Source organism: Balaenoptera musculus, chromosome 3, assembly GCF_009873245.2.
Source record: "Balaenoptera musculus isolate JJ_BM4_2016_0621 chromosome 3, mBalMus1.pri.v3, whole genome shotgun sequence".
Lineage (NCBI taxonomy): Eukaryota > Metazoa > Chordata > Mammalia > Artiodactyla > Balaenopteridae > Balaenoptera > Balaenoptera musculus.
This window is the reverse complement of record NC_045787.1, coordinates 163,131,756-163,152,783: the sequence shown is the minus strand read 5'-3', so window position 1 is coordinate 163,152,783 and position 21,028 is coordinate 163,131,756. Positions and strand designations below refer to the sequence as shown.

Here is a 21,028-nt window from a genome sequence, read left to right as displayed (position 1 = left end):
GGGCAGGGACGCTACACTGCCAGAGAGGAGGCAAGACAGCCCCAAGCCGGAAAACTTTTATTTGCTGTACACTAAAAGGTCATCTCATGCTTTCACACCAGTCCACAGCCTGTGCTCCTGTGACTGCTCAGGCTCAGCTCTGGCTCTGCTGCTGTCGCTGCTGATTGTTTTCCTCTTCTTCCTGGCCCTCGGGTGGGGTCAGGGGTGGCTCCTCCAGCCCTGAGGAGGATGCCAGCAGCTCCCCGGAGGACCCTGACAAGCGGAAGACAACTGGGATGCGGTCCAGGGCTGGGTTGGTCTCCTGCAGGCCCTGGATCCACTTGGCCAGCGTGGCCTGGTCATGGGCACCCGCCATGCATATGGCGAAGACAGGGCCTTCCTCCACTGTCGGGAGAGACAGGCCCTCAGTTTGTGCAGTAGGGACTGGAGCAGCCCCCCCCCCCAAACCCACACCCCTTCCAGGCCAAGGATGGGGGCTTTAAGCTCCCTTTTGCCTTTTGTGTGTGTCCAAGCCTTTGCACATGCTCTGCCTAGCCTGCCTGTCCCACACTTCACCTAGGTGACACCTCCTGTTTCCACCAGGAAATCCTTCTGACTCCCACCTGAGGCTGAGTTGTGTGCTCCTCCGCTGGGACCGGGCCTGTCCTGGTCATGCCCAGTAGCCAGCACAGAGGTGCTCCATAAGTGTTTGAAGGAGGAAATGACTGAGGGCTGACAGGTCTGGAGCCCCTGAGTGGTGAGTTTCGTGCTTTCGTGGGGGGAGGTGGTGTTGGGGTGGTGTGTGTGTGTGTGTGTATAGAGGGTCTGTGTGTGTAACTGGACTAGGTCTCGGCCTGGGCCCCATCCCTCGACTCCAGAGGTGGCACCCCATCCCGTGCAGTGTTCAGAATCCTACCCATCCCAGTTTTTACCTTCATTGATGTTAAACTCGTAGTCATCCCAGCTGCTCCTCCCGTAGGCCAGGTCTAGCTGCATTGGGTAGTAGAGGTTCCACTCCTCTGGAATCTCCTCCACTTCCTAACCCGGGGGGCGGGGGGGGGGGGGGGGGAGGGGAGGTGCAGGCAGAGTCAGAGGCCCAGGATGTTGCAGCCACCTGCCGCCTCTCCCCCGGCCCCTGCCCTCCCATCCCCCCACCCCCCTCCCCACCTTTGAGCCAACTCACTCTTACCACCCCCACCCCCCGACTCCCGCTTTGGGCCCTCACCCTTTCCTCAGGGGGCAGCAAGTCAGCTCTGAGGATGTGGTAATAGACGCATTTGTCTCGAAGCCACAGGGAGAAGGGACCCTCAACGAAGATCGGGCGGGCTGGGTCGTGGTGGGCCAGGGCGGCCTGCTGATCAGGACTCTGGATTCCTGGTGTGGAGACGCACATTCCCGGGGCGTCCTGGCTGAGGGGCTGTGCCCAGAGGCCCAGGGAGCCCACCCATCAGGCCTGCTGAGAACCCGGCACTCGCTCCCTCCCTCCCTCCGCAGGACCTTACCTATGATGTGGGGCTCCGTGGGATCCGTGGCATCTCTGGAGTCTTTGGACAAAGGCATCTGCAAGGAAAGTCAGGGTGGAAGCTTGCGGCCCCCACAGCCCCTACGGAGGAGCCCGGGAGAGAGAAATGGGGATTCCAGTGAATTCAGGGCCCCTCTTGGGTCTGTCTACTGGGCCTCCCACAATCACTCGAGCCCACCGCCTTCTTGCGTCTATCTAACTGGGTAAGAGCCACTGACCCTGGAGATACTCACATGGAGGGAACCCTGGAGCTGGCCCACCTGCGTTAAAATCCCGGCTCTGCCACTGTCTGCATGACCTTGGCTAAGTCACCGTGTGCCTCAGTTTCCCCAATTCAAAATGGGGGCAATAACAGCACTTAGTTGAGATGGTTCTAAAATGCCGAGAACGATGCCTGGCACTTGCTAAGTGCTCAGTGCATGTGAAATTTTAAAAAGGAAAAGAATTTCATGCAAACAGAATATGCCAGGAAGGAGACACAAGAAGCAAGTCACAGCGTTTGCCTCTGTGGAGGGCAGGGAGGGAAAGAATAGCCTTTTGTAGCTTTCTAATTTTACACTCTGAAATGTGATTTTAAAAACTAAATGAGGGACTTCCCTGGCGGTCCAGCGGTTAAGACTTCGCCTTCCAGTGCAGGGGGTGTGGGTCGATGATCCCTGGTTGGGGAGCTAAGATCCCACATGCCTTGCGGCCAAAGAATCAAAACTAAAACAGAAGCAGTATTGTAACAAATTTAATAAAGGTTAAAAAAAAAATTGGTATACATCAAAAAAAAAAGTCTTTAAAAAAAAAAAAAAAAAACGAAATGAGGGAATTCCCTGGTGGTCCAGTGGTTAGGACTCGACACTTTCACTGCAGTGGCCCAGATTCAATCCCTGGTCGGGGAACCAAGATCCTGCAAGCCAAGCAGCGTAGCCAAAAAACAAAAACCAAACTAAATGAAATTCATTTGTGAAAAAATGCACATACTCTGACCGAAATACCTGTGAGTGGACAACTGTTGGCACACATATCCTCCACCCTTTCAGGTTAAAAAGAATGGACTCCTTTGGGACTTACCTGGCGGTCCAGTGGTTCAGACTTCGCCTTCCAATGCAGGGGGTACGGGTTCGATCCCTGGTCGGGGAACTAAAATCCCACATGCCTTGTGGCCAAAAAACCAAAACATAAAACAGAAGCGATACTGTAAGAAATTCAATAAAGACTTTAAAAATGGTCCACGGCAAAAAAAAAAAAAAAAAAAAAAAAATCCAAAAATACTTCATTAAAAAAAAAAAAACGGGGCTCCCAGCCATATTATTAAGTGAGAACAGCAAAAGGCGAGGTGCAGAATATGTGTATGTATAATGTGCTGCCACTGGAGAAACATCTTTAGAAGTGTAGGTTTTTCTCCTGGGTCCTTTTACTGGACAATATATTTATACCGATTTTTCATTTCAAATTTAACACTATGGATTTTTTTTTTTAACATCTCGATTGTATATCTTTTTCTCTCACACTCAAAATCTTGGTTCCTGTTACAAGTAATACACATGCTTATTTGACTTATCCATCAATATACATAAATGATTCTGATATTACAGCTGACCATAACGCTAGGGGATTAAGTTCAGGATTCTCAGAATGCAGGCCACTAAGGATGTCAGACAACAGTGACTCAGAATTTTTTTCTCTCACTGGTTATGCTGTCAATTGGATATTTAGCCACATATGTTTGTTTTCAACTTTGGTGGGTTCTTTCCCCTCTTTTTTGATTATATATATTTTTGATAGTCTAAACACATTTCCATAGTTTAGAAGCCAACCCATATTAAATAGGTGTCTCCCTCCCGTTCCTTTTCTCTCTACCCCCATCTCCTCTGCCCGCCCAGAGATGACCATTTTTACCCATATCTGACTTATCTTTGCATTACTTATTTTTTTTATTTTTTTATTTTTTGGGCACGCCGCGTGGCTTGCGTGATCTTAGTTCCCTGACCAGGGATTGAACCCGGGCCCTTGTCAGTGAGAGCTCTGAGTCCTAACCACTGGACCGCCAGGGAATTCCCTGCATTATTTATTCTTGTGAAAATAAACAAATAGCTATATGCCTTTTTATTTCTCCTCCCTTCTCACACTTTAGGTGGCTTACTGCACCACTGCGCATGCCTCACCCTTTCACTTTTTTCACCAGTCTTTGATTGAGGTGCCACAGTGGACATGGACAAGTCCCTCTTGATGGATACCTGGATTGTTCCCATTCTAAATCTAGGTGGTGTCAAACAAGGTCCTACTGTATAGCACAGGGAACTATATTCAAGATCTTGTAATAAAGTATAATGGAAAAGAATCTGAAAAAAAATATATGTATACATATGTATATATAACTGAATCACTTTGCTGTACACCAGAAACTAACACAACATTGTAAATCAACTATACTTCAATAAGGAAAAAGTTTTTAAAAAAACCTAGGTGGTGTAGGTGATCATTTTACCATGTTTTCAACCCTTCTGTATGCACTTTTAATAATGAAACGGGGGGGGGGGGGAAGGGATATTTAAATACAAAGGATATATATGCAAAAAAAAAAGTATACATCTGCATGCAAATGCATAGATCTCTTGGGAAGGAGACATGGAAGTGGTCACCTCTGGGGAAGTAGCCTGGGGGCTAAAGGGTCAGGGTAGGAGAGGGGAACTCTTCACTGTGTGTTCTTGTGTACCGTTTGGCTTTTTTTTTTTTTTCTTTCCGCTGCGCCACGTGGGCTTGCAGGATCTTAGTTCCCCGACCAGGGATCGAACCCGTGCAGTTCCCTGTTTGGCTTTTTAATGCATTACTTTTTTTTGGTTGGGGGCGGCCTGCCGCCCGGCTTGTGAAACCTTAGTTCCCTGGCCAGGGATGGAACCCAGGTCCTCAGTAGTGAAAGCGCAGAGTCCTAACCACTGGACCACCAGGGAATTCCTTTTAATGCATTACTTTAAAAAACGAAGAAATGAGTTAAAAACTGCACTTCCTCTGCAGTATGTTCTCTCACTGGGACACCACATCACCACTCTCCTAGCCCCTCTGTCCTCTTTGCCTTGCCCCCAATCCAACACCATCCACACGGCCGCCAGGGGGCGCTTCAAAAGCACAAATCCTTCCAGAAACTTGACTTGCACCCCAACCCTCCTCTTCTTAAAACCTCCCCATGGCCCTCTCATCACTAACCCGTTGTCCTATATGCCTCTCCTCTCTCATCCCAACTCCCTGCTCCGGCCAAAGGAAGCCCTTTCAGCATCTCCAGCCACTCCCAGCTGCCCTCGAGCCCTGGCCTATGCTGCTCCCTCTGCCTGGAATGCTCTCCTCACCTCTTCTGTTCTGCCTGTGCCCAGCTCACCCTCACCTCCTCCAGGAAGCCCTCCCTGCTCCCTTTTGGGCTCCCACAGCCCCCAGGGCTTCTCCATCTCCAAACCAGCAGTTCTGAGGGTCCGCCTCCAGGACCAGACGACAAGTGCTGTGAGGGGCTCTCTTCTGGTCCCCCGTGTGGCCTGGCATGAGTGGGACCCCCAGGATATGGGGAATATTTCATTTAGTCATTCGACAAACAGCTGTGGAACGTGTGCTTTGTGCCAGAACCTGTGCTGGGCCTTGGGAGACACAGGGGAAACTGAGTTACGGGGAACCAGGCTCAGCCAGGGTGGTCAGGAAATGGGTCCTGACGAAAGTTCGGTGGAACTCAGACCTGAAGGAAGTGAAGTCCCGGAGGAAGGGTGTTCCTGGCAGAGGGAACAGCAAGCACAAAGGCCTCAGGAGGGAGCTGCCACAGACTGCTCAAGGAACAGAAAGCCATGCCCGGAATACAGTGAATGTGGGGAGAGGGGCCAAGGTCAGAGGTCAAGCTGTGCCAAGGGCCCTGGACTCTAGCGGAGGCTCTGCCAGCGAATCACGGCCTGTCTCACCACAATCACTTGGGGTTACTGAAGGGGGCCCTGCCCCAGAGGCGGCCGAGGATGTGGACGGGGAGGATACCTGATAGACGGTGACCCTGGCGCTGAGGTCGGGCTCCATGTGCCGCAGGGCCAAACTGGCCAGGTCCACTGGGTCCTGGGGCAGGTCCCGGGATATGGGGAAGGGGTCGATATTCTTGAAGCGGGTGAACCACAGCTTCATGCGCACGAACTTGAGCATGGGGTGGCTTTTGCGTCCAAATATCTGAATGAGCAGGAACTCCGTCTCCTTGTTGGGCATCACCCCTGTGCCAGGCAGATGAAGGCTGAGCCTCAGGGAGGGAGCAGACGAGGGAAGGGATGACGGGAGAGAGAGATGAGAAGGAGATGGGGGTGGGCGGGCAGAGGAGGAAGCCAGACAGAGAGGAGAGGAGTCAGAGCCAAGGAGCCACGGAGGGCCCCGGGACCCTGGAGAGGGAGGTGGCCCCGCCCCCGCCTGAGCTGGCCTGCTGGCCTCACCGTGGTTCTCCATCTGCTCCAGGACAGCGATCCCGCACTCCTGCTGCCGTGGGTAGTGGAGGAAGATGCTGTGGAAGATGTTGCGAGGCCGGAAGACCTCCTTGGGGAAGATGTCGAGCAGCAGGTTGTAGACGGCCAGGTCCCGCTCGACGCCGTACTCCCGCATCTTGCGCAGGGCCAGGTAGATGAAGTCAACGTGGCCCCGCTTGTGCACGTTGTACTGCGTAAAGTTCTGCACCGCCTGCACGAAGCTCGCCTTGTCCCGCACCCCATCTGGCGCCTGCCTAAACAGCTCCACGTGGGGTGCCAGGGCCTTGACCGGCCCCCTCGGGGGTTCGGGTGGGCGTGGGACCAGCGACGAATCAGGGTTGTGGGCGGCTGTGCTGCAGTGGAGGCCCCGCGGGGCCTGGGGCGGCCCCTGCGGATAGAGAACCACTGCTGGAATGTGGGTCTCCCAGTGTCCCTGGGGGACTGCCGTGCTGGGTCTCTGCTGGGAAAGGTGCCAGCAGGCATCCCTAAGGGCCTCTGAAGAAGTGTGGTGCGCTGGTTACAGACCCATGATCAGGCACCATCACAAAGTGTGAGAGAGCAATGGTAACGCCCCGACGGACGCAATGTCCACCACGATGACAAACGCACACCCTCTGACGCAGCAATCCTGCATCTGGTATTTAAATCGGATAGCTCTAAAAGCACCTGCACCAAATGACTTTTGTGCGTCTGCTGCGTCAGTGGAAATGGCGCATATGTGCATCGGCAAGGAAATAATTTAGCAAATGGCCAAGAACCTGGACAAGGAGCACCTACCGCTGTAAGGCACACTGAGGAGGTCTTGTGTGACCTGGAGTGAGCTCCAAGGTATATCATTAAATGAAAAAAAAGCAAGGTGTGAAACGGTGTGTACAGTAGCTTCCCATTTGTGTAAAAAAAAAGAAAACAACAACAGCTTATACATAGTTGGTCCTCATTATTTGCGAATTCCATGTTTGCAAATTTGCCTACTTGCTAAAATTCATTTATGCTCCCAAAGCCAATACTCTTGGCACTTTCTGGCCATTTGCAGACACGTGCAGGGGGCTGGAAAGTTGAGTTGCCCAGCGCCTATATTCCCAGCTGAGATGGAACAAGGCAATGCTCGCCCTTCTTGTATTGGCTCCCATGCTGTCAACAAGTGTCCTTTTATTTTATATTATTTTTTTTTATTTTTTGGCCGTGCTGCATGTCTTGCAGGAACTAGTTCCCCAACCAGGGATCGAACCTGGGTTCCCGGCAGTGAAAGCACGGAGTCCTAACCGCTCGACCACCAGGGAATTCCCAACAAGTGTCCTTTTAGAGGTTTATTTATTATTATTTTAAAAAATTTATTTATTTTATTTCTGGCTGTGTTGGGTCTTCGTTGCTGTGCGCGGGCTTTCTCTAGTTGTGGTGAGCGGGGGCTACTCTTCGTTGAGGTGCGCGGGCTTCTCATTGCGGTGGCTTCTCTTGTTGCAGAGCACAGGCTCTAGGCATGCGGGCTTCAGTAGTTGTGGCTCACGGGCTCTAGAGTGCAGGCTCAGTAGTTGTGGCACATGGGCTCAGTAGTTGTGGCTTGCGGGCTCTAGAGCGCAGGCCCAGTAGTTGTGGTGCACGGGCTTAGCTGCTGCGTGGCATGTGGGATCTTCCCAGACCAGGGCTCAAACCCGTGTCCCCTGCATTGGCAGGTGGATTCTCAACCACTGCGCCACCAGGAAAGTTCCTAGAGGTTTATTTAGTGCATGTCTTCTGCATCTTTTTTGTTGATTTGTGGTTGAAAAGGACTCCTAAGCCTGCCTAGTGTTCCTACGTGCAAGAAGGCCCTGCTGTTCCTTAGAGAAGATACATGTGATAGGTAAGCTCAGGCATGAGTTATAGTGCTGTTGGCCGTGAGTTCAATGTTAATGAATCAAAAATCTATATTAAATAGGATGTCTTTAAACCGAAACACACATACAACAAGGTTATGATTGATTGGTTGATGAAAATGTTATGACCTGAGGCTCACAGGAACCCTATCCCGTATCTCCCCTGGCAGCAATGGTTTGGTATTCGCTAATTCAGCGTATGCAGTGACTTTCTAGAATGTTACTGTGAATAATGAGAATCGACTGTATGGATACATATTTTTTGCTTTTGTGAAAAATATCTCTGGAAGGAAATACAATAAGCGGGAAACATCTTGCCTCTAGAGAAGGGAGCTAAGCAGTGGCCAGGCAAGAGAGAGAGAGACCCTTGTCACGGTACAGCCTCAGAACTTTTTGAATTTTGAACTATATTGTCTGCTGTAATTACCTATTTATTTATTTATTTATTTATTTTTAAAGTTTAATTTTTTTTTAAATTTATTTATGGCTGTGTTGGGTCTTCATTTCTGTGCGAGGGCTTTCTCTAGTTGCGGCAAGTTGGGTCCGCTCTTCATCGCGATGCGCGGGCCTCTCATTATCGCGGCCTCTCTTGTTGCGGAGCACAGGCTCCAGACGCGCAGGCTCAGTAATTGTGGCTCACGGGCCTAGTTGCTCCGCGGCATGTGGGATCTTCCCAGACCAGGGCTCGAACCCGTGTCCCTTGCACTGGCAGGCAGACTCTCAACCACTGCGCCACCAGGGAAGCCCTGTAATTACCTATTTAAAAGATAGATTTTGAAAACTGAGTTGAGGGAATTCCCTTGCAGTTCAGTGGTTAGGACTCCATGCTTTCAGTGCTGAGGGCCTGGGTTCAATCCCTGGTCAGGGAACTAAGATCCCACAAGCCGCGTGGCATGGCCAAAAAAAAAAAAAAAAAAATTGAGTTGAAAAAAGAAAATGCAGATTTTGGAGTCAGCAGGAGCCTCGGCTTGACTGTCCTCCACCCGGTGATACCCACATCCCACTACACTGCTCAGGCCTCTCTCCCCATCTATTATGATGGTACCTCCCTTGGGTCAAGGAGATCTTGTTCCCCAGAGTGGGGAGTGCATGATGCTGGGAGCAGGTCAGATCCCTCTAGAACAGAAGTTGGCAAACTACAGTCTGTGGGGCAAATCCAATCAGCTGCCTGCCTTTGTCAGTAAAGTTTTATTGGAACACAGCCATATGCCTTCATCATGTCTGGTCTGGGGCTGCTTTGTGCTGCAGTGGCAGAGTTGAGTAGTTGTGACAGACACCACATGGCCTACAAAGCCAAAAGCATTTACTGTCTTACCCTTTACGAAAAAGTTTGCCAACCCCTCCTCTAGATGGTACCCTAATAGATTTATTTTCATTTAAATTGAATGTTTAAACTAGAATGGTTATACATAAGGCATCTTTTCAAATATATGGCTAATAAGAGCTAACATTTACAGAATATTCTTTTTTTTTTTTTTTTTTGGCTGGGCTGTGTGGCTTGAGGGATCTCAATTCCCCGACCAGGGATCGAACCTGGGCCCCCCTGCAGTGGGAGCACAGAGTCCTAACCACTGGACCACCAGGGAAGTCCCTTACGGAATATTCTTATGTTCCAGGCATTGTTGAGCACTTTCTGAGAGTGAGGCTCATTTACTCTTTTCAACTGTCCATTGAAGGAGTGCCTCTTTGTGTACCCACTTTACAGATGAGGAAACTGAGGCCCTGGGAGATGAAACAAGATGCCTGGTGCCACACAGCAGCAAAGCAGCAGAGCTGAGATTGGAGCCCTCTGTTCTGCTGCACCCAATAGCCATCCCAATATCCTGCTTAGGTAAGGAGATGTTTTTTTAAAAAAAGGCATTCATTTAAAGTGAAAGTGTGGAACTTCCCTGGTGGCACAGTGGTTAAGAATCCGCCTGCCAATGCAGGGGACACGGGTTCGAGCCCTGGTCCAGGAAGATCCCACATGCTGCAGAGCAACTAAGCCCGTGTGACACAACTACTGAGCCTGCACTCTAGAGCCCGCGAGCCACAACTACTGAGCCTGTGTGCCACAACTACTGAAGCCCCAGCTCCTAGAGCCCATGCTCTGCAACAAGAGCAGCCACTGCAATGAGAATCCTGCACACTGCAACAAAGAGTAGCCCCCACTTGCTGCAAGTAGAGAAAGCCTGCATGCAGCAACGAAGACCCAACGCAGCCAAAAATAAATAAATAAATAAATAAATAAATAAATAAATAAATAAATAAATAAATAAATTTACATTAAAAATAAATAAATAAAGTGAAAGTGTAGGCAACTAATACTACAGGTGGTATGTGCATAGGGCAGAAAGCAAAAAAGAAGCTCTAGAATGCTCCAAAGAAGGGGAGACACCACAAATGAGATAATGCAAATGAAATGCATAGCACAGGGCCTGGCCCAGAGGAAGTGCTCAGTAAGGGAGCTATTAATATTGTCACCATCATCACCATCCTTGTTATAACTTATGGACGTTGATCAGCCTGGTCACTTAGGGTAAGGGAACGAAATTCAATTCACATCTTTACATGTGAATACAGGAGTCACCCAGAGTCACCACCCAAATCTACTTAGCTCAGACCTTCTTGATTTCAAATTCAAGCCCCTCACTCATGGGGGCACCAACACTTCTTAAAATGAGAAGAGACATTCAACTGGCCCTCAGAGCAGACAGGCCAGCCCAGACCCCACCCCCCCACCCCCACCCCCGCCACCCCGAGCTGGCTTCACTGGGAGGGCTTGTAAGCAAATCCCAGGCCTGCCTGCCTCTCTCCACCCCATGACTGGCAGTTACCTGAGAGAAGGGGACTCCGGTGAGGGCGGTGCTGCAGATACCTCCCCAGCCCCGAGAGAGGCCCCGGGCCAGCAGGATGCCTTGGGCCCAGCTCATGCCTTTGCTTGTCGGACAACCACCTAGGAAGAGAGAAGAAAGAGCATCAGCCTGGTGCCCCACCCGCTAAAGGCAATGAGAGCCCTCTCTTGGGCAGAGGTCACATCCCAGACTGCACGGCTAACTCACCAGCTCCACTGGTCTCCTCATGCACAAGGTGGAGGAGTAGTGACTCTTACAATCAAGGGTTCCTGTTCTTCTGGGCCAAACCCTTCACTATCTTGAGGAATTTGCTCCTGCATTCGTCCCCCTCCCTACCAGATCATTCTGTTTTGTTTAACAGCTTTATTTGTGTACCGTACAGTTGACCCTAAGCATAAAATTCAATGTGTTTTCAGTATTTGACCCTTGAACAACACTGGTTTGAACTGCATGGGTCCACTTACATGCTGATTTTTTTTCAGTAAATATGTACTACAGTACTACACGAACTGTGGTTGGTCGAATCTAAGGATGTGGAACCGTGGATATGAGGGCGGACTATAAAGTTATATTTGGATTTTTAACTGTGAGGAGGGTCGGCACCCCTAACCCCTACATTGTTCGAGGGTCAACTGTATATTCACAGAATTGTGCAACCATCACTAAATCTAATTTTAAAACAGTTTTGTCACCCCCCCCCAAAAAAACCCCACCTATACCCATTAGCAGTCCCTCTCATTTCCCCTCACCCTCAACCCTAGGCAACCCCTAATCTAGTGTCTATAAATTTGCCTACTGTGGGAATTTCATATAAATGGAATCATATAATATGGGCTTTTTTGTGACTGCCTTCTTTCACTTAACATGTTTTCAAGGTTTATCCACATTGTAATATGTATCAGACTTCATTCCTTTTAATTGCCCCAAATTTTTCATTATATGGATTTAACCATATTTTATTTACCCATTCAATTGATGAACACTTGCAGTTCTTCCCACTTTTTGACTATATGACTATTGCTGCTATGAACATTTGTGTAGCTTTTGTGTGAACACGTTTCCACTTCTCTTGGGTATATACTTAGAAATCAAACTGCTGGGACATATAGTAACTCTATGTTTAATCATTTGAGAAACTGCCAAAGTGTTTTCCAAAGTGGCTGCACCACTTTACATCCCCACCAGCAATGTATAAAGTTCCAATTTCTCTGCATTCTTGCCAATACTTGCTGTTGTCTTTCTTTTTGATTACAGACATCCTAATGGGTGTGAAGTGGTATCTCATTGTGGTTCCAATTTGCATTTCCCTAAAAGTTAATGATGATGAGCATCTTTTCATGGGCTTATTGGCCATTGTGTATCTTCTTCAGAGAAATGTCTATTTAGATCCTTTGTCCATTTAAAAATTAGGTTATTTATCTTTTTATTATTGAGTTGTTTATATATCCTGGATACAAGAAGCTTATGATTTACAAATACTTTCTCCCATTCTTTGAATTGTCTTTCACTTTCTTGATGTTATCGTTTGCAGCAGAAATGTTTAATTCCAACGAAATCCAATTTCTGTTTTACTTTTGTAGCTGTGCTTTTGATGTTTTATCTAAAAAAACCATTGCCTGGCCCAAGGTCATGAAGATTTACTCCTATGTTTTCTTCTAGAAGTTTTGTTTGTTTGTTTTGGCCACACCTAGCGGCTTGTGGGGATCTTAGTTCCCCCATCAGGGGTGGAATCTGTGCCCCCTGCAGTGGAAGCTCAGAGTCCTAACCAGTGAACCACCAGGGAATTCCCCTCTGATCCATTTTGAATTAATCTTTGTGAATGGTGTGAGGAAGGGGTTCATTTCATGTAGATATCCAGTTGTCCTAGTACTATTTGTTGAAGAGACTATTTTTTCTCCTTGTCACTCTTGCTGAAAATCAATTGACCATAAATGTAAGGGTTTACTTTTGGGCTCTCAATTTAATTCTATTGATCTATAGGTTGAGCCTTATGCCAATACCACAATGTTGTGATTATTGTAGCTTTGTAGGTTCTGAAATTGGGAAGTGTTAAGTCCTCCTATTTTGTTCTTCTTTTACAATATTATTTGGCTATTCTGGATCCCTCACTATTACATATAAATTTTAGAATCAGTTGTCAATTTCTGGAAAAAATCCAGCTGGGATTCTGATAGGGATTGTGTTGAATCTGTAGAACAGTTTGGGAAATACTGGTATCTTAATAATATTGTCTTCTGACCCATGAACATGGGATACCTCTCCATTAATTTAGATCTTCTTTAATTTCTCTCAACGATGTTTTACAGCTTTCAGTGTAGAAGTCCTTTACTTCTTTTGTTAAATTTATTTGTAAGTATCTTATTCTTTATGAAGCTATTGTATAATTTCATTTTCACATTGTTCATTGCTAGTGTACAGAAACACAATTTATTTTTATGTGTTGATCTTGTATCTTGCAACCCTGCTGAACTTGCATTAGTCCTAATAGTTTTTTTAAAAAAATTGTATTCCCTGAGATTGTCTACATACAAGATCATGTCATCTGCAAACAGAGACAGTTTTACCTCTTCCTGTCTAATCTGGATGCCTTTTATTTCTTTTTTTTGCCCAAGTGTCCTTGCTGGACCTCCAGTACAGTGTTGAATAGAAGTGGCCAGGGTGCACATCCTTGTCTTGTTCCTGATCTTAGCGGGGAAAGCATCCAGTCTTTCATCATTAAATATGATGTCAGCTGTAGGTTTTTCACAGATGACCTATCAGGTTGAGGAAATTCCTTTCCATTGCTAGATGCTGAGTATTTTTATCAGAAAGGACATCAGATTTTGTCAAATGCTTTTTTTTTTTTGCTTCTATCAAACTAATCATGTGTTTTTTGTCCTTTAGTCTATTAATATGCTGTATTACATTAACTGATTTTCAAATGTTAAACTCATATTGCATTCCTCGGATAAATTCCACTCGGTCATGGTGTATAATTCGTTTTATATGTTGCTAAAATTGGTTTGCTAGCATTTTGTTGAGGATTTTTGTATCCATGTTCATAAGAGATATTGGTCAGTAGTTTTCGTTTCTTGTCGTGTCTGTTTGGTTTAGTTTCAGGGTAATGCTGGCCTCATAAAATGAGTTGGGAAGTATTTGGATCACTCTTGTCACCGTTTAAACTTTCTCTAGCATCTTCTTCCGCCTCTGCTCCACATCTCTGCTTCATTTATAGCACAGCTTCTCCCAAGAGGTGTCTACATGCTGTGTTCCCTCCTCACTCTCTCCAACTTGGCTGCTGCCCCAACCACTCCACTAACACCACTCCTGTAAAGACCCCTTGTGTCTTCTACATTTAACAAAGCCAGTGGTTATTTCTTTGGCTCATTTTGCTCAGTTTCTCAGAAGGATTTGGCATAGGTGAGGTCCTCCTCCCACCTTGACACTCTTGATTTTCTTCCTAGCACCCACGTCTATTTCTCAACCATTCAGTAAGACCTGCTTCCTTCTCTAAAGTTTGAAATGTTTGCAAACTTGAGTTTGCAGATGAATCACCAAAGATCTTGTTAAAATGCAGATTCTGATTCAGTGGGTCTGGGGTGGAGCCAAAGACCATACCTCTAACAAACTTCCAAGTGATGCTGATACTGCTAGTCTGGAGACCACATTTTGAGTAATAAGGCTGCAAAGAGTCCCACATTCTGAATTTATATGTCTGCTACCCTAAGGCATCATTCAGTTTCCAAGAGAGATTCCTCTCCTCTCTGTATTCCTGTAGGCAGCTCTAATGGTTCTTAAACTTTGTTCATATTGGAATTATCTAGGGAGCTTTAAAAATCCCCTTGTCCAGGCCATACCCCAGATATACTGAATCAAAATATCTAGAGGCATGGCCCAGGTATCAGTATTTTAAAGGACTCCAATGACTCTAACATGCAGCTGAGATTAAGACTTTAATCTAAACCTTTGCTATTCAAAGTGTGTCCCAGGGACCAGCTGCATTGGTATTATCATCTGGGAGCTTATTAGAAATGCAAAATCTCAGCCCTAACCCAGACGTGCTGAATCAGAATCTGCATTTTAACAAAAGCCCAGGTTTCTCCTCTGTGTGTTAAAGTCTGAGAAATAATGATCTATTCCCTGAGCTCCAGCCTCCATACCTAACTGCCACTGTGGTGTATTCCCCAGCCATCTCAAACTTACGTTGCTCCAAATTATATCCCTGCTTAAACTTGTTCCTCCTCATGCTAGCCAATGACATCACCATTCCTAGTCATTCAGACCACAAACCTGGGAATTCTGAGTCCACTGTGTCCCTCACTCTCCCATCCAATCCATCAGCTACTCCTGTTGACTGCTTCCAAATCCACCTCAAATGCATCTATTTCTCTCCATCTGCAGGCCACCACTCCAGTCCATGACCTCTATCCACCTACCCAGCCTCACACTTCTTTCCTTACCTGCCTCCACTCAGGTCTGCCTCCCAGGTCAGAGGGAGCTTTTTAAATGTAAACTAAATTCAGTGTTCTCTGCCTAAAATCACTAATGATATATCACACAAGATAAAATCAGACAGGGTCCGCCCCTCCAAACTCAACTCTTAGTACTGGCAGCTCCAGCTACACCGTTTCTTAAGCTGACTTTATTCTAGTCTCAGAGCCTTTGAACTTGCTTCTCCTTCTGTAAATTTCTCGCCCCCCCCCCGCCCCCATCAGTCCAGAGCTGTCTCTGGTCATTCAGGTCTATAGTCAAATAAGAAGCCTTCCCTGACCACCGCCCCACTCCCAATCTAAAGTCCCATCACCCTGATGAATGCATTTTTAGCAATTATTAGCATCTGAAATCACATGTTTCATTTACTTCTGATTTGTTCAATGTCTGGCTTCCCGGGGAACTTGGGGATTTTTGTGTGCCTTATTGCTCCGTCTCCAGGACCTGGGACAGTGCCTGGTATATGGTAGGTACCCAGCAAGTATCAGTTGAATGGGAAGAGCTAAATTTCTACAAAATTCCTAAAAATCTGAACCCCTAGGCAGGGTGTACCTACAGCAGCTCTGAGGCTGGCTGCCAGGAATTTGAGTCCCTTCGGAGAAAGGGACAGACGCGGGATCGAATTCCAGCCTAGCTGCTGACTTGCGGCGTGACCTTGGGAGAGGGCTTTAACCTCTCTGAGCCTCAGCTGTCTCATCTGCAAAATTAGAGATCAGGGATGTGGGGAGGCGGGTACAGAGGGGGCGGCTTTCTCCGGCACATCCCCGCCCCGTACCCGGAAAGGTCACGGTGCCCTGGCCCTGCAGCCGCGGTCCTCCGGGGCCGCTCTTCCGCACTGCCAGCACAGAACGGGCCGCCCCGGGGCCCAGATGTTCGCGCTTGCCTCCCCACGCGCGACCTACCTACTCACGCGGCTGGCCGCGGAATCCCAGCCGGTTCTACCTTGCCGCTGGGCGCCGCCATGTTGCACTATCCGGGTCACGGGCCGCCAAGGAGACAGCAAATCAAGAACACCGGTTTCGAGAGGTCCCGCCCCCAAGAGAGGAGCACCAATAGGAAGGCGGCAAGGCCATGGTCCCGCCTCGTAATGTGCCAGGCCCCGCCCTCAATGAGGCAAGCGGCGCCTCCTACCTAGGAATTAAGGAGTTTTGGTCCGGGAAGGAGTGACTGCCCCATTCCCGGGCTGGGAGGCTGGACTTGGGGGGTGGGGGGGGCCTGTGAATCCAACTGGCAGCCCCAGTTTTCCCACCTGAAATGTGGGAATGAAATATTAAAGGTGGAAGTGATGTGGATTCCTTCATTTGTTCAAGAAACATTTGAGCCAGGCGCTGAGGATTGGACACTAACATTAGGGAAGGTGGCAGGCTCTGCTAATCTAGCTTCATGGGTCTGGGCTAGTGCTTAACCCATTTGTGCATCGATTGTCTCAACCCTGAAATGGGCCAATTATAATAACCTCATGGGTTTTCTTGTTTTTTGTTTTTGAGATTTAATTGAGTTTATGCAGAACAGCCATATAAGTGTATGCTGGGGATTTTTTGTTTGTATCTTTGTTTTTTTGTTTTGGCCTTACCACACGGCTTGTGGTATCTTAGTTCCACACGCCCCCCCCGCCGCCCCCCCCCCCCCCGGGATGGAACCTGTGCACCCTGCAGTGGAAGCGAGGAATCCTAACCACTGGACCGCCAGGGAATTCCCTATGCTATTGTTAGTATGGGGGACTCACCCTAACACCTCCCTCCACCTCCCTCACTGGAAGGGCATGGAGGCTGGTTTGACACCTTGGGCCACCCTCATGGAGAGCTGAGGGTCCTGTAGTGTTGTGTGCATATTCATGATTTTGTGTGTGTGACTGTGATGTTGGGGTGATAGAGTGTGGAGGTTTTCATGTGTCTTTGTAGTGTCTCAGAACTCAAGCAAAGGTGTGTAGGTTTGTGTGTGGCTGTGTGAGCGTAGGTCAGGGGTGGTCCCCATGTGTGTGTCAGTGTGAGCCAGGCCAGTTGGGACATTGGTGTGTGGGTGTCTTTGTGTGTTCACGTGCCATTAGCTGCATGTGCATCTGTGATTGTACCAGCTTCTGGGCGTCTGTGTGTGTGTAAGGCTGTGGAATTTGTCCCACAATTCTGAGGGCTGGGAGTAGGTGTGTCACATTTCTTTGATGTTCCATGCAATAAGGCAAGTGTGATTGCATGTCTGAACACCAGTGGGTTGATGACTGTGTTTGTGACACCTCATGTGTTCCCAACTTGTGGATAAATGATTGTGTCCCACTGTGAAAACGCATGTGACTGTTACACCCCATATCAGTCTGTGTGTGATTGTGTCTACCAGTGTGTGTCTGTGACTGTATGAATCTCTGACTTCATGTGTACATGGCTGTGCTCATGGCACCCTGTGTGTCTCTGACTGTGTGTGACTCTGTGTCCCAGCAATGGTATAAAGGTCTGACCATGCCAAGTCGGGGGATGGTCTCTGACGTTGTGGGACTCCATTGTGTAGTTGTGTCCAACCATTGGTATGTGTTTGTAACACTGTGTGTCTCTGACTTGTATGGGTGACTTGTATGGGTGCCCCCCACCATCGATGTGTCAGTGACAGTATATGACACTGTGTGTGTCTGTGACTGTGCCTCAATATTGGTCGATTATGACTGTGTTGATCTGTCTGTGTGTGTGACAATGGTGTGTCCCTATGCCTCTGTGTATGACTGTCCACCCAACCATAGTGGGGGCTGTCGCTGTATTTGTAGCTCCCCGAGTGCATCTGTGTGTGGCTGTGTGTCTGATTCCCAGGGTCTACTCACGCTGGTTGTACCCACGAGTGTGTGTGAGAGACGCAGTGTCTGGGTCCCCGGATTTTACTTCTCCTCCCCTGTGTGTGGCAGGACTGTGATCCCTGGATAATTCCCTTGCCTCAGGGTATGGCAACACTGGAGATGGTGCAGCTGGCATCTGCCCCGTTGGCTGTAGGAGCTGGGCCTCCGGGCAGAGGAGGTGCCCGAGGCGTGGACGTGGCCACAGCCACCGCTCAATAACCACCCCTACCGGTCTCTATGGCAGGCCCCCCCTCCACCCGCCGTGGTTCAGCCTCCTGGCTTCGTCTTGCACCGAAGGAGCTCCTAGGCGCTCAGCCAGCGCGCGTTCAGCAGCCTCCCGCCAGCCTGGGAGCGCGTTTGGACTCACGCAAACTCCTCCAGTGGGACTCCAGATGGTGCGGGGGCGGGGCTTGAGGGGGCGGGGCCACGCGGAAGAGGGGCGGGGCCTAATTTGCCTTGCCCCCTCCCCAGATGTGTAGCCATCCTCCTCTCCCTGGCCATCAGTACCCTTTGCTGGTACAACCTGCTCTCTGTGGAGACAATTAACATCAACCTCACTCTGTAAGGGTCAGCTGGGCCCAAGTGGACATTCTCCACTTCACTCCACCCCTATTCTATGCTCCTGTAGGGGTGGGGAGTCGGCAACATGGAGAAAGGGGGTGGACGCTGCTGAGGATGTCCAGAGGAGGGAGAGATCCCTCCAGGAAGGTTCTCTGAGTGAGGCTGGCCCAGCTAAGGGGCCTCATGGGCCAGCCCACTCTCTGTCTCTACTTCAGCCCAGGCAGAGCCCAGACCTGGGCCTTGACCCCTCCATGCCAGACCCCCAGCTGCCCTGTCCAGAGATATCCAGAGTGGGGGTCCAGTGGTACCCCCATTCCTCCCATCCCATGGACTGTGGCTGGTGACTCTGGTGACCTGGTCTGTGGTAGATGGGATCCAGCTGCGTGCGACTGGGGGTCACATTCCCTCAATCCCCTGCCCACTTCTGAACCCTGCTCCCTTCAGACCTGGTGGTGATTCTCCACAACAGGAATCGGTTGTTCCCGTGTTACCATGCAGTTTCTCTCTTTGGCTTCTCCTGCTTCTATAAAGACCCTTGGAGACACCACCTCTCCCACTACCCTGCCCGCATGCGTTGAACATCTCCTGTGGGCTTGGTTACCATAAACTCCAAGAGGACAGGGAGATTTTGGTTGTTTGTTTGGTGTGGTGTCCCCAGCATTAGGGACGGGGCCTGGAACATGGGAAGTGCTTAATAGATGTTGGCTACAAAAATGAGTAAACGAATGGGTGAATGTTCCTGAAGCTCACCCGAACCTTTAAAGCCTGCAAACGGTCCCTTGTGACAGCCCCATGTGACTGCCTTCGGCATGCCCGACTAATTACCCTGCCACTGCCTTCGCCCCTCTTTCTCCAGCCCCGGGACAGGCTGCATTACCTTGTAGAATTCTATGCCCATCTGTGTCTTTCACAGCCTTTTGTCAATTTTGGGCACTTGAGTCTGGGGGGGCATGTGAGGGCCTTCCTGCTCCTCTCTTGCATTCACCTTCCTCTCCTTCACTCCTGACCCCTCCCCCCCTTCTCCTGTCCACAGCTGGTTCCTGAGTATGGTGAGCTGCCCCCAAAACTCACCAGTGGCCTTGCTGGTGTGGCCATGGCTGGAGTCTATATAGCTGAAACCACTGTGATACGGTTCTAAAATTCGAGGGGTGATGACCTTGGCTATTGCTGGTCCTGGACATCCTTAACATTCTACGGATACACCGCATCCTGTCTGGGGCCTGAGGCAGGGGAGCCATCTCAGAGTACCCCAGAGCAGAGTGTGGGAAGGGATTGAAGCAATCTGGAAGAGCTTCCCTCAATCCTGCTGCAGCCTCAGACCCAGGGCCAAAATAGGGGAAGCTGTGCATAGGATCCTGAGGCTGTGCCCACCCCATCACGAGAAGGCTCAGAGTCACTCAACAAGCACTTATTGAGGGAATTCCCTGGCTGTCCAGTGGTTAGGACTCCACGCTTTCACTGCCAAGGGCCCAGGCTCAATCCTTGGTCGGGGAACTTAGATTCTGCAAGCTGGGTGGGGCGGCAAAAAACAAAACAAAACAAGCAAACAAACAAAAAACCACACACACACACACACACAAAACACAAACATTTATTGAGAGCCTCCTTTGTAGCAGGCACCGTTCTAAGTGTTGAGGAAAAGCAGTAAGCAAAAAAAAAAGATTCCTGACCTGGGGGAGCTGGCATTCTCGTGGAGGAGACAGAAAAAAGACCCATGTTCTTTTCTTTTCTTTTTTTAAAATAAATATTTATTTGTTTGTTTGTTTGTTTTTATTTTTGGCTGTGTTGGGTCTTCGTTACTGCACGCGGGCTTTCGGCGAGCGGGGGCTACTCTTCGTTGCGGTGCGCAGGCTTCTTATTGCGGTGGCTTCTCTTGTTGCAGAGCACGGGCTCTAGGCGCTTGGGCTTCAGTAGTTGCGGCACATGGTCGCGGGCTCTAGAGTGCAAGTTCAGTAGCTGTGCGTGGCACACGGGCTTCGTTGCTCCGCGGCATGTGGGATCTTCCCGGACCAGGGCTCGAACCCTTGTCCCCTGCATTGGCAGGCGGATTCTTAACCACTGCGCCACCAGAGAAGTCCGAAAGACCCATGTTCTATAGAAATATTTTCATAACTATATGCAGCTTGAAAAAATATTAAGTGCAACTTCAGAACTGTTTAGGATATGATTTTGTGAATCTTCAGTGATTTTGAACATAGAACATGTAACCTTTTGTAATTAACAGCAATTTTTAGTCCCTTTTTTGCTTGTGGGTAGAGCTTGATTCTTTGTGTTTTGTGTATTAATTTAGGTATTTAGATTTATGCCTTCCGTCATTCTGCCATCTCAAACAAAGCATCAGAATACTTTCATTAATTCAACAAATTAATTACTTAAAACAAATACGTGTTGTGTGCTAGATCCAGAAGGAAATATGAAATTGATTTGAAAAAGGAAAAGAAATTTAAGTTCTCCAAGTATTTAGAGTCTGTTTCCAAGAAAGGGTATATTTTCATGAAGTAAAAATGTAAAATGCTACGTGTAATTAACAAAAGGGC

General features: G+C 48.6%; 1 protein-coding gene and 1 long non-coding RNA gene across 4 annotated transcripts; one reads left to right on the top strand and one right to left on the bottom strand.

Annotated features, from left to right (window-relative positions):
- Positions 1-40: 40 nt before the first annotated feature.
- ECSIT (ECSIT signaling integrator) lies at positions 41-16,103 on the bottom strand. 3 transcript variants are annotated; one of them, XM_036847684.1, is made up of 9 exons: positions 16,018-16,097; positions 15,672-15,812; positions 10,628-10,746; positions 5,932-6,349; positions 5,495-5,718; positions 1,482-1,539; positions 1,205-1,353; positions 912-1,017; positions 41-384 (listed from the first exon to the last, which is right to left on the bottom strand). In XM_036847684.1, exons 3-9 carry the CDS (start codon positions 10,721-10,723, stop codon positions 134-136), a joined length of 1,302 nt encoding a protein of 433 aa, XP_036703579.1. In that variant the 5' UTR covers positions 10,724-10,746; positions 15,672-15,812; positions 16,018-16,097; the 3' UTR covers positions 41-133. The 3 variants fall into 3 exon arrangements, with proteins under 3 accessions (XP_036703579.1, XP_036703578.1, XP_036703580.1); XM_036847683.1 differs by lacking the exon at positions 15,672-15,812 and having other exon boundaries at positions 16,018-16,103; XM_036847685.1 differs by lacking the exon at positions 15,672-15,812 and having other exon boundaries at positions 912-969; positions 16,018-16,103.
- On the top strand, positions 397-3,815 carry LOC118892774. Its single transcript, XR_005019342.1, has 3 exons — positions 397-736; positions 1,474-1,704; positions 3,624-3,815. It is a non-coding gene; the product is annotated as an uncharacterized LOC118892774 (long non-coding RNA).
- Positions 16,104-21,028: the final 4,925 nt, after the last annotated feature.